The sequence below is a fragment of the Tympanuchus pallidicinctus genome, unplaced genomic scaffold, assembly GCF_026119805.1.
Source record: "Tympanuchus pallidicinctus isolate F22 unplaced genomic scaffold, pur_lepc_1.0 scaffold15, whole genome shotgun sequence".
Lineage (NCBI taxonomy): Eukaryota > Metazoa > Chordata > Aves > Galliformes > Phasianidae > Tympanuchus > Tympanuchus pallidicinctus.
Window position 1 is genome coordinate 11,708,414 of NW_026294669.1, and position 15,123 is coordinate 11,723,536.

The 15,123-nt window shown below is 36.5% G+C and overlaps 1 protein-coding gene across 4 annotated transcripts in view; it reads right to left on the reverse strand.

Annotated features, from left to right (window-relative positions):
- PTPN4 (protein tyrosine phosphatase non-receptor type 4) overlaps positions 1–15,123 on the reverse strand; it is a 98,680-nt gene that overhangs the window by 33,258 nt on the left and 50,299 nt on the right. For all 4 annotated transcript variants that reach the window (XR_008204545.1, XM_052674495.1, XM_052674494.1 and 1 more), the window contains 2 exons: positions 9,186–9,249; positions 2,697–2,869 (listed from right to left, as the gene is read on the reverse strand). Coding sequence is in view for 3 of the 4 variants with exons in the window: in XM_052674495.1 (XP_052530455.1) it covers positions 2,697–2,869; positions 9,186–9,249 (237 nt within the window). In the remaining variant the exon portion in view is untranslated. The remainder of the gene's footprint in view (positions 1–2,696; positions 2,870–9,185; positions 9,250–15,123) is intronic.

Below are 15,123 nucleotides of genomic sequence, written 5' to 3' on the forward strand. Positions count from 1 at the left end.
GCGGCAGACAGAGCCGAGACCTGGTATCCGATTTCAGCCTCATGAAGGAAAGACACAGGGGAATCAAATCAGCCTGTATAAACAGTTGTCTGTTAGAGTGTGTCAAAAAGACAGCCAGACTCTTCTCAGAAGACCTCAGTGACAGGATAAGGGGTAGCAAAGAGGACACAAATTGAAACACAGGAAATTCAACTTAAGCAGAATTACAGACAGAATACACAATATTTAAAATCTGACTGGGTACAGTGCTAGGCCACCTGCTAAAGCAGACCCTGCTCTGAGCAGCGTGTTGGACAAAGTCCACTGCCTTCCTGAACTCTATGGTACCACAATTCTACAACACTAAAAAAAAATAAAAATATTTCTTTTCAAAGCTCCTGCCTTTGGTAACTTCTTGGAGTTTTGCATTTTTAACTTTGACAAGCAGTAAGCCATTTGTATTTTTCTTAATTCCTTTCAAGTAACTGTAACATTGTATCTGCATTGATCCCTACTAATTATGTTTTCATAGAATTACCTAAAAGGTCCAAGACAGTGACATATTAGTTATCATTATGTTCCTCTTTTCACTCTATACATACACATTGCATTTTTGAACATTCAGCTTCAGCTGCCATTTTATTACCTATTCATTCATCACTCAAGTACCACCAAAAATCTCTGTAGTCAACTCAGGTTCTTACCACAACAATGTACACAATTTCACTGGCAACTTCCCTTCAACATGAAGACTGGACCTACAATAATATTCAGTAAAAGTTCTAGTGTTTTGGCCACTGGATTTGAGGCTTTGGTGAGGAATGCTGTAAGCACCACTTTGAAAACCTGCGGGTAGCTTACAGAAGTTTGATATTTTCATGAGCAGCTTTCCCCATTCTTTGTAGCAACTTTTTTTTTTTCTTTTTTAAAAAAACTTGCTCTGAAATTTGCTTCATTGGAAGCTTTCAGCCCAGTAACAGATTGAATATTGAATATTCAATAGTTGACCAATTTTGTATATATAGCTTCTTTTAGAAATTGAGATACTTCTCTCTTGCCCTGGTAGTTTAAAATTCTGTTAGCTCACTTTAATCATAGAAACGTTGGCTAGGAGGCTCCTATCCAACCATCTGCTAACACTAAATCCTGTCTGGCCATGGCTTTAGTCTAGCCAAGTTTTGAATCTATCCAAAAGGATAGATTCCACAACCTTTCTGGGTGACTTGTTCCAGTAAAGAACTAGTCTCCTTAAAAAATAAACAAATCCCCAAGTCCAGCTTGGCTCTTGCCCTTTATTCTACCACTTGCCATCACCCACAAAAGTTTGACTCCACCATTTCTCAATCTGACCTAGCAGTAGCTTTAGGCTTGCTTCTGAAGCCCCCACCTTAGCTTCCTCTTCAGATTAAACAAGCCCAGTGCCCTTAACCTCTCCTTGTATGCCACGTTACTGCTATTATGCAGTCTCTAAACAAGCTCTCAAACTACTTGCACAAATTCTAGCCTTTTGGCTGCTTCATTAACTTTAATGACCTTCCTCATTTTTATGGTTTCCCTTTTCAGCTTACATTACCATAAGTTGAATGTCACCATCAAAGAGCTATTCTGTTATAGCAACCACAATGATTCAAAATCTGCTCAGAAATGAAAAAGCTTCCCCAAATTCATGACAGTAACATTGAACCAACTCTCAAACACTGTTTGGAATTGCAGAATGGTGTTTCTCAAATGGACACTGTGAATGTTAGTCAAAGAAACAGATGGTACAAAAATTCAGCCTGTGAATTACTTTCCTTTTTATACATTTATGCAATTCACAAGTGAAACAGAAATAGTCCGTTATTGTGCTTTCTAGCTTTTTCATCATCTCCCTTTGTACGTCACAGATACTGTTGCCATTCTAGACAGATGATTAGTAGTAGCTCCATTATTCTCTACTTTAGGCACAATTTAAACCACAGGCATTCTGCCTCGCTTGAAGCGACAGTTAACTCAGTTACTTTACTTTTCTTTTATTTCAAGCATAAAGCACTTTAAAAAACAATACCACCCACTCAGTTGTTACAGTACAAATTATATCCGGGGATCACAGTTACACTACTGTCATTCTCTGGACTTTCAAGCTTTTTGCTCACTAAATTGATAATTTCTAATTATATAAATTCCATCCTTGCTTACTAAACTTCACGAAGTTCACAAAGTTCACTAAACTGTCCTTTGTGCAGAACTTATATGCCTTTTGTCTTCATCTAGGACCTTGTTTGTATGCATCTAGCTTAAGTTGGCTTTATTTGCACAAGTTTCTCTTGGCTGATTTTTATATGATCTTTATTAAGGTCTGTTTACTTGCTGCATGCAATGCCTGAGATCCATCACTGCTACAAAACACAGAAAAAACACTTAGAATTTGAGACTTCTAAAATAAATAAACAAACAATCCTGCAGGTAAGCAGGCAAAGAAACACAGTCTGTGAGACAGATATCAGGTGTTAGCTCAATAATGACTGTTAATAATACAGTAATTATATTTCCAAACTCCTCCAGAAAATTACTCATATTTGAAACCTACCCCAAGAAGGAAGGTGAAGGAAGATAGGAGTCAAAAAGCATTTGAATTGACACACCTTTCAAAAAAAATTCTAGATAACTGGCTATCTTTACTAATGAGCTGTCTATTCATTTATGTTCTTCCCTACATGTTTCACATCAGCACTTACCAGTACCGGAACTTTGAACCCAAAGTGAAATAATGTGCAAAAAAGTTCTTCTGAGGGGGGAGCGGTCGGTCCAAACGGAAGAACGTGTGATGTTCAACACAGGCTTTCCACAGGTTCTTACATGCTCGGTAATTCACCATATTGAAGCCCAGTAATGTTTCTCTGGATTCATGCTAAAAGTGAGAAAAAAGGATTTCAGGCGAAAATTATTCCCAGTCATACTTGAAATCAAGATAAATACTGAGGCCTTTGCCATCTTTTTCCCCCAAAATTATGCCTTTTGATGTAGTTCTCTAATTTTACATTGACTGTATGTATTAGAAAATCTTTGAAAAACACCACTAAGACCTTCTTTAAAGACATTTTAAAGGCTACAGCCATTTTGTTTTTATTTTTCCAGGTGAGCTCGTTCACAGGTGTGATGAAACAAGTCTAGATGGGAAGAAATGGTCCCAAAAAACATGACCCAAAATACATTAATAAATGCCTGCGACTGAAGAACTCAAAAGCCAATGTGCCTTTCACTGGTTTTACTTAACAGCAAACTTTTTTCCAAGATAAGCTTTTGCTGAACTGCTCTTCAAATTTGTCGAGATACTGGAGCATTATGACTAATAGCTCAGAAAAACACTGCACTTTTACTCACGTGATGAACCTAGATCAAACTTAGATTAACTGGGTTTTGAAACTGAACAGCAAATTCTGATTATCTATTGATGACAGTCAGTAAATTATAGGCAATAATCTAAAAAGTGATTATGTACTTCAGTTTACAAGAGTTACACAGATAGCTCTTCCTAATTTCCCCTTATTACCAATTGCCCTGGTATTTTCTAGATGTGTTAACCACCACTAAAAAATTAAGCGATAAACTAGTTAACAGAAACTGTCCATTCCCTATTCAGCTTAAAAAAGCTTCCCCCCAAAATGAAAATGTATAGTAGCATTGTAAACAAAATGCATTCCTATCCTAAACGTGAACAATTTTGTAAAATTACAGACCACCTCAGCTCCTCAGCTCGGTATAAAGGATATGAAGTTATATGAACTGATGTCCGTGCATTTTCTTGTCACTCTTGAAGCATTATAATTATGGGTTATAGGAAAAAAAACAAAGCAACCTGTTGCTTCCCTTAGTTTATATTCTAGAGAATGAGCTGACATGATTTTTGTGTCACCATCATCACCAGATCAGACAAGTAGCATGAAGGAGGAGTTGGTAAGCATGATGAGAAGGAACTGTGGAGATATCAGCTTAATTGTAATGCGAAACAGCACTTTCACAGGAACTTGGGGTTTCAGAGCTTTAAAGGTACTTCAACAATAGTTCTATTCATAGCTTCTGTGGCTTTCATTGCAGTGTAGGAGAACAGATTATCAAACCCTGCCCTTCATCTCAGTTACAGCCAGGAATCAATCTTTAGGGTGAAGAAGGGTATAAGACGCGGGCTTAAAGTGCACCACTCTTCTCCCTGTCTGCCCTTCTAGGTTCTGTAAAATCCAAACACATCCTGCAACTTATCTTTGCTAGTGCTTCTGTGGTACAAGCCCTAGTTCTGTCGATTAGCAGCAGGGTTTAGAACAGATTGCCCCTCTTTTCCATTAAATTTGGGCTCACCATAAGGTCCAGAGGCAACGCTTGTTAATACCTACAGTATTTCAGTCAAAAGCACGTAAAATACCACAAAGGTTACACTGAAGTCTATGAGAACATTTTCATAGCACAAAGCTCAGGAAAGATTCTGAATGCTCTATAGTATGACATACAGGTATTTCAAGGTTTTAAGTCTGTTGAGATAGTGTTAGAAGACTACCTCAGGGAGTCACAGTTGGATTCTGTTCTGAAATGATTTTCTCACTAATTGTGCCCAGAGTTCTTGTTAGAGAGAGTAAGCCAGTTTGCTCGCTGCAGAAGGGGGAAGAGGGAAGCAGCTGGGATGCGACAGAGGTGATCAGAGGCTGGAGCCTGAGGGTGAAACCACTGGGGAGCCAAAAAGCATGTAAATTAATTTAAATCACAACCTTTAAAATGCGCACTACGTGACAGGTTACCTACAGAATCTGAGAAGAAATACTGGAAGGAAAACTGCAAAGTGAAATCTAAGTTATGTTTGTGATGCCTTTTATTAAAAGGACAAAAAAATATAAACAAAAAAATGGATATTAGAGTCCCTCTTGCACACAAGCTTAGCCCTTGGATATTTGCCTTGGGTAGCAACATTAATTCAAATCCACTTTGCTTATTTTGAAGTAGAGACTTAAAAGCAGATCTCACTCTGCTCAGGAGAAAAATCGGATTAAAAACATTCTCTAGTGACTCTCCTTCACTTTGCCTAAACAAAGAAAAACCCCCCAGAACAAAGCAAAAACTCCCCACCCCCCATCTCTGAGAGAACAAAGACTAACACTATAAACAGATGCACCAGAGACTTGACTTTTTAAACAAATAGTGGACAGAAGTCCTTTGGAAGCTTAAAATACAACAATGATTGTGCTAGACACATCAGATATTCATTAAAAAAAGGCAGAAACATAGGTAGGATTAGGAAACAATTGGCTAGGTACCTAATGAATGCTGGTGTTATTTAAGATCAAGTATGTACTTTGACAGATAAACCCATACAGCATGTTACAAATCCATCTTAAGCTCTTTTTGCAAGTCAGTAAGAATAGTAATTTAAAAAAAGCTTCAGATACATTATTTAAAATAAAATTTTTACTCAAACACTGAAGGCAGGTCTCTGTTAGGGACAAAAAAAAATATAATACTGTTTTGCTACAGACTCAATTTATCATTGGATATCTGGGCTCTAAAAGAATAGATGAACGTGCTGAACACTTTGGCTGTCTAGAATCAAGGCTACTGAAGTATGCTAGAGATCGGGTGGACAGTGATAGGACAAGGAGGAATGGTTTTAAACTGAGACAGGGGAGGTTTAGGCTAGATATTAGGAGGGAGCTTTTCACACAGAGGGTGGTGAAGCACTGGAACAGGTTACCCATCCCTGGAGGTATTCAAGACCAGGCTGGATGCAGCTCTGGGCTGCCTAGTGTGGTGGTTGGGGACCCTGCACCTAACAGAGCAGTTGAAACTAAGTGATCATTGTGGTCCTTTTCAATCCAGGCCATTCTATGAGTCTATGATTGGGAATCTGATGCTGCAGGCTGGGTGATGAGGAACCTGATAAGGTTCATCAAGGGCAAGGACAATCCTACACCTCAGGAGGAACAACTTCATGCATCAGCACAGCTTAGGCACTGACACGCTGGAAAGGAGCTTTGCAGAGAAAGACTTAAGAATCCTGGTGGACAACATGTTGGCCATGAGCCAGCCTTCCTAAGGCCAAGAAAGCCAATGGTATCCTGGAGTACATTAAAAAGAGCATGGGTGAGGCCAAACGTGGGCTTCTCAGGTCAAGAAAGACCAGGGGCTTCTAGAGAGTCCAGCAGAGTACTACAAAGATGGTTAGAAGCCTGGGGCATCTCCCTTATGAAGACAAGCTGGGACACTTGGGACTGTTCAGCCTGGAGAAGAGAACCCTGAGATGGGGTCTTATCAATGCTTACAAGTATCTCAAATCAAGTGGATGGTGCCAGGCTCTTCTCAGTGGTACCCAGCAACATAACAAGAGGCAACAGGCACAAACTGAACACAGGAAGTTCCATATGAACACAAGGAAAAATTTCTTTACTTTGACTGTGACAGAACACAGGAACAGGATGCTCAGTGAGGTTGTGGAGTCACTTCTGGATATATTCAAAACCTGCCTAGATGCTTTTCCTGTGTAACCTACTTTAGGGAACCTGTTTTAGCAGGAGTTAGACTAGATGATCTCCAGAGGTCCTTTCCAACCCCTATGATTCTGTGACATAACAGCAGTTAAGGTTGCAACCAACCATAATCCACAATGCTTAGGGAAGCATATAGACAAATGAATATATACTGATTAATTCTGGAAGAGCTTCAAAATGAGCAAGGGAAGCAGAATATGGAACAGCCTGAATAAGCAAAAACATGAGAATGCAAAATCCAGTGAAGAATACAGCAACTGAAGTTACAGCTCAGAGGACTTCCAATGCTGTACAAAGAAACTGTACATTATTCTTTCTCCTCACCCCTCAAACTAAATAAAGAGTGAAAAGAAAATCAACTCAAGTTATATAATTGACAGACTATACAACTAACTTTCATTCAGGAATATATTATGCTACCAGTGGAAAATCACTTTGACATAAAACTGCTTCATCTGGCTTCCCTTAAATGATTAATTTACAAGACAGATATAATCTACTAAAAAGCAGTCAAATAATTCTTTTATTTATATTGATGCCTCTAAGCAATGCCAAGATAAAGAATTAATTTAATAGGAGATTGAAAGATAAGGCACTTGCACTTTTAAGGACAACTGCAATTAAAAGCTCTCAATATTCATTAGCAGTATTTGAAAAATATCTGTTTTGGACCACTTAAAAAGTGCACATGAGAGAGTCTGGAAGAAATACTGCAAAATTTCTCTCCCAAGTTCATCACTTTAATATCCTAGAGTATCTCAGCTTTCCATTAGAAAAAAATATGGGCATTCAGCTGTAAAATTCCTTATGTATTTACACTTCGAAACACATCAACATACCATGAATACATTTTCACTACCATATTGTATAACTATGCTTTTCAATATACAAAGAACTAGACTAGAGATATTTCACATACGGAATGTGCAAACAAAATCATTTCACCTGGCTTCTACTACCGAAAAGAAGCCATTTAGGTTCCTGCTATTGTTAAAGAAGGAAACTAAAAGCAAGCGTATACCAGAGAACTTATTCTAAAACACACTTCCAATTTATGCAAAAAGTATCAGTCTTCGCAAGTGTCTTGGTTACACAGAGGAAGTCCAGTGAGTAGCTGATTAAATAGCAATTGGTTCATCATGAAACAGAAAATATCATAAAACTTAACTGACACCGAATGTAGGCGAGATGAATCTCTTCCAAAGAGTCTGCCCAGGGAAAATAACTTTGGAAATAACAATTTTAATATTAGATTTGATTAAAAAGTTAAAGTATGCCTTCTTTGGAAGCCAAATTTCTGCTTTGATCTTAAGGTATTCATGACTTGAAATAAATGAAAATGAAGTTCTTGCTGTCAGTTTTCATCTGATACATAGAGCTTAAAGAAAAACAGAATGAGTCTTCTTAATTTGTTGCTTTAGATAAGTCATCTCAGAGCAGAAATAATATTAGTTCATATATCAATTCCACCCTGGTCCAAGTAATATGTGGGGTATTAAAAAATAACAGAAAATACAATACTTATTACCATTTTTCTGCCTGTATCATAGGTAAATTTGTTCACTTCACATAATAGCCAAAGTTCATTTCTTCCCACACAATTTCTCCAAAATCCTTGTTCAGTTTTAACCTCCCCTTTCTAAACTGACAGTGTACTCATGCTGCACTAAGCAGAAACGTCAACCTCCTCCCATCAGCTAACACAGCAGATCTGTATTTAGTCAGGCAGTTCCATCTGTGAGAACTTCAAACTCCTGGGCCTCCTGCTGTTAAGATGAGCAGCTCAAACTGCTGTTGCTGGTCACAAACCACTGGCCTGTTCTGACGTAACAGGAGTTCCCTCCTACATATTTGTCTCTGAATCTGGAGTAGTTCTATAGTATTTAGAATGTATTTCTGTCTAAAATATATCTTTTTTTTTTCCTCTGGTTAGTAACTCTATACTTAGGTCTTTAAATCCTTTCAGCTGTAAATAAGGACTGCACAAAACCTTTTAACTAATCTAATGAGTTAATCACATACCCGTATTTTAATTAATTCTTTTCCAAGTCTGTAAGGGTTTAGATTCCTATCTCTTGGAGGCATGAAACAATCAATTTCTTGCTGAATTAACTGCTCACTAGTCCTATGGTGCTTCACAGAGTAGGAAACAAATATCACAAGAGAAAAAGTATATTTATTTTTCATGTAAAGCCTCAGTTTTCTTCCAAGAAATACAGAAGTATGCATAAACCAACTACCCCAGGTACTTCAAAACCGCAAAGGCATTCTTATCTCTTCTGTTTAAGTAAAAGCCACTTTGTATTACTAGATCTGAATAATACCTACCAGCGTATTTTAATCAGAGCACATACGCAAGTGAATCAGCATTAAGCATTACTTTTCATTTTAACTTGGTTTCTTCTGAAATTTAAATTTAATATTGATTTACTTTCAACCTTCAATATTTACATTATATAAGCCATTTTTATTTCCTGCATACATACATAAAACTAAAAGTCTTTTTTGTATAAGGTAGATCAAACGAAATAAGTCTTATTAAACATTGCAACGACTGTTTGGCAACTGAAATAAACAGAAAATTGATGAAACTGGACTTAAGACAAGAATCAATGTGATATTAAAGTATAATGCAGACATCTAGTACAGAGAAGTCTCGTTACTCATTTTTTAGATCAAATTTAAAATAGTACTCACCAATTCTTTCCTAAGTTGAACAAAAAACTGTTTGCATTTAAAAGAAATTTTTACAATCTTCAACCTAAATGAAAAATAAAACCAGACCATTTAAACACTTAGTATAACCATTGTTCATAACTTAAATATTTCTATGAAAACACACTTTTTAGAGCATGGATTTCATTTATATAGGTAAAAATAATATAGAGATTATATAAAACAGATTGTATAATTTAAAATCTGTAAACTACATATATATGACCAATGAAATTCACTTGTTTCTATCCTAAGTTAGGGCTGCTGCTAAATTACCTATATTCTCAGATCCAAATTCAAGGACCTATCGTATTCTGAATTCATCCTAATCTGAAGCCTTCTCTTTTGAGACTGCTTTCATTATCCCCTGGACTATCTAAGAAACACTTTCACATAATTCCCAAAAGACATTCACTATGCTCTTACTCAACTCTAGGTATTACCAGAAGTTTTCAAATAGCAAAATCTGAGCCAATAACTGTGGAGATTAACACTTACATATAACATTGATATTTATAAATAAAGTATTTAAAAAAAAAAAAAAAAAAAAAAAAAAGGAGTAAATAATGTGAAAAACCCTCCACATTTCAAGCAGGAAAAGTCATTTAAAACATCACATCATGGGAAAAAAAACAGCCTACAGATAGCTTTATCTTGCAGGTTATCTATAAGGCATACAAGACACTACAGTAATTCCAGACAATTTGAGATGTTCAGTTAAATGATAGTTGTGCTAAATAGGAAAAAGACAAGTGATATTTCTATTACAAAAGTAACTGTAACGTGAAAAACCACTGCAAACTCCGTGAACACAAGAAGGAAAATCTATGTGATACTAAAAAAAAAAAAACAGAATGCCAAATTCAAGTGTTATCTCACACAAACATGATTTCACTACTGATTTTAATGAAGCTCAAAGGAAATCTCAATAGGAGTTAACTTTTGGTAAATTATAAAGCAAACTCCTCAGGGGTTACAACTAATCTCTTACACTGCCTGTTTATAGAGAACTCTGTCACTAATCTGAACTGTCATCTCTTACGGTCCCACTATTTCAAGTTACTGTATTGGCTTACTAAAGCTACCAAGGCAAGACAAATTGTGACAGCAAAGATAATACCACAGTTTTTGAGATTAACTGACTCATTAAGAATATACAGGAACCTCAGAAATGACTGAAATTACTGCTTGAATATTAATCACTTTGTTGAAAAAAAAAAAAAAAAAACCTCTAACACTTGGAAAGATAAGGAGCAAAAGTATTAACAAACACTTCTGTTGGATGGATGGATATACACACACACACAACCATATATTTATATCCAATACAAATTATCTTCTTAATCAAATCAAATGGAGACATTTTCTCTGGAGCAGTATTTGCAGCAGGAACCAAACCTGGATATCCTTGATTTGTGAAGAGAAATTCTCCCAACAATAATGAAGTGGTGGGGAGAGTGTATGAATATCAGTTGTTAAATAATGCTTACATAAATCTTTTTTCTTTCCTGGTTTTGTAATTAGGAAGAGAACTAGTTGTGGCTTTGTTAGGTTACTGATTTGCTGCTGTTGAAAAGCTGATCAAGAATTAGATCCACAAAGTATGTAAAGATCCACAAAATTATCTATCTACTTCATTGGCAACACAGCAGTTACCTTAGCATCTCCTATAACAAACAATTGTGTAAGAATATTTAGGGAGAAGTCCAAGATGTACTAATGGGATATTCACTACTGCTTATAGTAATCCATTTGTGGAAACAGAAAAAAAGTTACCTGCCATTTAAGTAGTCTAACTGAACCAGAAGTCTATCACAATCCGTTTTCTAAAATTTGGAGGTACACTACTATTAAAAGATCATTTAAATGCACGTCTTTTCTAATAATACCTGCACATGCTCTACAAAACACCAGATTTGTTTAACATGCTAACAGAAAGTCTTAAAAAAAAAAAATATCCAAATTACTCAATTTATAAAACCATTTTACTAGCTTTAACTCTATTCCCCTTCTGTTAAAGAAATGACTTCCTTTGATGACTGAGGGAGAATCAAGATGAAAGTTAGACACACTTTTTTTTAATCCTACCCCATAATTTAGGCAGAGCAAAGTCAGGGGTCAATTAAGCCTGAAACCACTCAACAGGAAGAGACTCAAAACTGTTCCATTAGCCAGTAAGGTCTAACTCAAGCCATAAGAGCCACCCGAACTTCATCTATTTCTGAAAAAAATACAGCAGTAAGAGTCCATATGCACTGCTAATAACCTGCTAGGCATTAAGAAAATCCAGACTTGGCTAAAGCGAAAGATGCATCTATCTAAGCCTCCATTTTCTGTTGCCAATGATGCATATCCAACGTAAAGGTTAAGAACAGGCATCTGTAATATTTTCCTGGTATGATTTTCCAGACTCCAATTATCTCAGACATTCTAAACCATATAATGAATCTTTGTAAACAAAGAGATATTTACAAGTCCTAACCTAATGTGAAACCTGTACTCAAACATGTGGAAAGCTGTGGTGCTCACTGACGACTTTACCACTTCCAAACTTTGCTGAGAGGATGACAATGCAGAACGTGAGCAATCCAGCAGACTTGACCAAGATTTCAATTACACAGGTTTTGTGCTGACCAGTTAGGAAAGATGCTCTTGGTAGCACCACTCACAAACATGGAAAGATTGTACAGATTTAGTAGTAAAGGGCACATTTGGCTCCAGCAGTTGTGAGATGGTAGATTTAATGATCCTGAGGAAACTGAGGAGAGAAAGCGGCAGACTCGCAAACTCAACAACCCAGGGAGAAGAAACTTCGGTCTGCTCAGAACTCTGGAACACAAAATCCTTTGGATAAACTTTGCAGGGCCTGGCAACTGAGGAGTGGTGGTCAATCTTCAAGGACAATCCCAATTCAGAATAATCTTAATGTGCTACATAAAGCAGGCCAGCATGGAAGGAGACCAGCTTGGACAAACCTGGAACTTCTGACTGAGCTCCAACAAATGGGAAATATGCAGGAGGTAGAAGCAGGATCAAATTACCAAGAAGGAATACAGAAATACTACCCAGCTACCACTAGTACTACTACCATAGCTCAACTGGTAACCCTGTGAAAGGCAAAGCTTTCCAGGAAACATCAACAGTAAAAGAAAGGCAAAGGAAAGGCAAAGGAAAGTGCATCTCCACTCTTGAGAAGGTGATCCAGCGACAAATGACATGCTCAGGTACTCTATGCTTTTGTCCCTTGGTCTTCAAGAATCAAAGGATCAGATCTCACTGATTCCCAGGTCTCTGTGACAGGTAGTGCAGCCTGTGGAAACAGATACTACATCTAATACAGGAAAAGTAATTAGGATGCACTACATAAAAGATACGCTCTGCATTTTGCCTTGAGCCTGCCTAGTCTTCGCCCTCTTCCCTCCTCTCCCTATGATCTCTGATAACAAAGACTGCATTACGTAATTTTGACAAAAATTTCAACCCAATTAAGGTAAGTGGTAAAGGACATTTTACTTGATTGCAGGTGAATCTATTTCTACATCTACTTCTCCCCACATGCATGCAGGTCTATCCTGTCACATGTCTCAACATCAGCACACGAGTACTGCAAATGGGATATCTAAACATTCACTTGTAGCCATATAATTGCCAAGCACTGAAAAGACATCTTGCACAGGTCCAGATATGCAGGACCAAGCAGAAAAGAAGAACGACAGAGGTCTACTGCTTTACTCTTAGCCAAAGAAAGGCTATGGTTGGAGGAATCTGTGCACAGAGTGGGGGTGGGGTTCTTCATTTGCTGTTGTTGTTTTCAGTTATTTTGTAAAGACCAATTATTGTGGTACTACAGTCTTCACAGGAAGAAATTAATAACCCTGATGTCAGCTGATACGGTTGAATACAAAGAAGAACTGTTTAGGTAATTATACACACATACAAACCACAGTAAGAATTTAGATCAGCATCCCTGGCACGCAAATGATATGAAACAGAATTCACAGAAACCTCTAACTTCCAGTAGGGACTTGCAGCTTAATTATGACTTACATTGTACGTACCCAGCAATTTACCGCTGTTTTATAGAACGCATTTCTATTATTACTGTTTTCTCCAAGAAAAAAAAAAAAAGAAAAAACACCAAAACAATTCCAAAAAACCGATGAACAAAACAAACAGAAAAAGAAAAAACAACAAAAAAAAAAACCAGTAGTAAAAGCAGCCTGAATTAAAACCATCCTGATTATTACAGAACTATATTTATTAACCAGCTCTAATCCAGAAGTGGTTCTAATGTTTCAAAACTCTTGGAGATGAAGGGTTTCTTTCTTAGAGTGAGTAGCTGTTAGAAAGGTAGGCCTGAATATTCCAGTAGTTTCAGACTTGCAATTGCAAGATCAAGTTTTCATTTACCAGACTAACCATGAAGACTGAAAATTTAGATGTTCTGTGTTTGCCTCAGGCTTGCTTTTCTTTAAATGCTTCCAAGCAATATGTTTGTGTGTTCAATTTCATCTGGGTATAGATAAGGTTTTTGTTATAGCTTTCTACATTTCTTTTCTCTGCAAAAATCTGCTCCAATTTGATCATTCATACTTCTCAACATGGTAAACCACAAATTATATAACATCCTACAACAAAACTAGGGATTAAGCTTTGCATTGCTTTGCAATGTGAACTAAAATGTCTCAAATTCAGTGGGTTGAAGGAAAGATGTCATTAACATCTTGAATCTCACCAAGTGAAAGAGACCATACTGACGCAAAAACAGGTCACTGATTACACACAGTTGATTTCACCCTATAACTAACAAAAAACAACAAAACCCCAAGAACTTCAGCTACCTGTATCTGTTGGAGCTCAGAAAAGCAGTTCTTCCAGTTTCAGTTGAGGTAATGAATTTAATCCATTTATATGAAGATGAACTTCAGAGAATTTCAATACTGTATTGCCCAAGCACACAAATCAGCAGCCAACAAAAATGTCAAAGTCAGCATTTTTCTAATGTGAAAAGCTTTTTGTGCCTGGTAACTTAATGTCTGTTACAATAATTTTAGATGGATGACTTTGCCCACTCAGAACTTCATCATAGTATACACAAAGTATGTAGTAAGAATGACTGAAGGAGTGGATTTGAAGAATACAAAGGAAACCAAAGAAAACTACTTCACAGTAGCACAAAAAAGCTTTAGTGAAGGTGACATAGTTGTGTACAGCATCAGAATGATGCAACAAAACAGGATTTCTCTTAGACTTTTCCCCTTCTGACATGAGTAGGTAAAAGGATAATCCCAATTAAAGAAAATCTGATGATTACCAGAACAATAAGATTATCAAGGGCATTTCCATGATTACTTAACAGAACAGCTTTACAATCTATTTTAGTTAAGAGGAGAAATTAATGACAACCTTTTCTTCAATAAATGCACTTTTTTTTATCTTCATCATGAAAACAGCTATCTACAGATGAAGAGATGACAATATCACTGAATACTATACCTCACTTATCCTCAAGTGCTATGCCTAAATTTAACACAAAGTACAATTAAATTACAAAAAAAGATGACAGCAATTATTTTTGTATTTAATATTTTTAAGTTTAGTGGTCCCTATAAAGACTGAGCTAGAATAAAATCAGTATTTCCAGAATGCTAGCCTTTGCTAAACAGTTAATTACACAAAGTATGCTTACAGGCTCCTGAAGAAAAATTACATTAAAATTAATTGTATTTTACACTACAATCACTTAACAGCACAGCATCCAGAACAGGACAAAAACCCTTCATAAAACTATCCATTACCTGGTACAAGGTAAATCATTTCAACTTCACATACTAAAATTTTAGCCTTTTTTTTTTTTTTTTAAAGCATATAACACTAGTAATAGTAGAAAATATGTTCTGAAATACTAAACAAAATGATT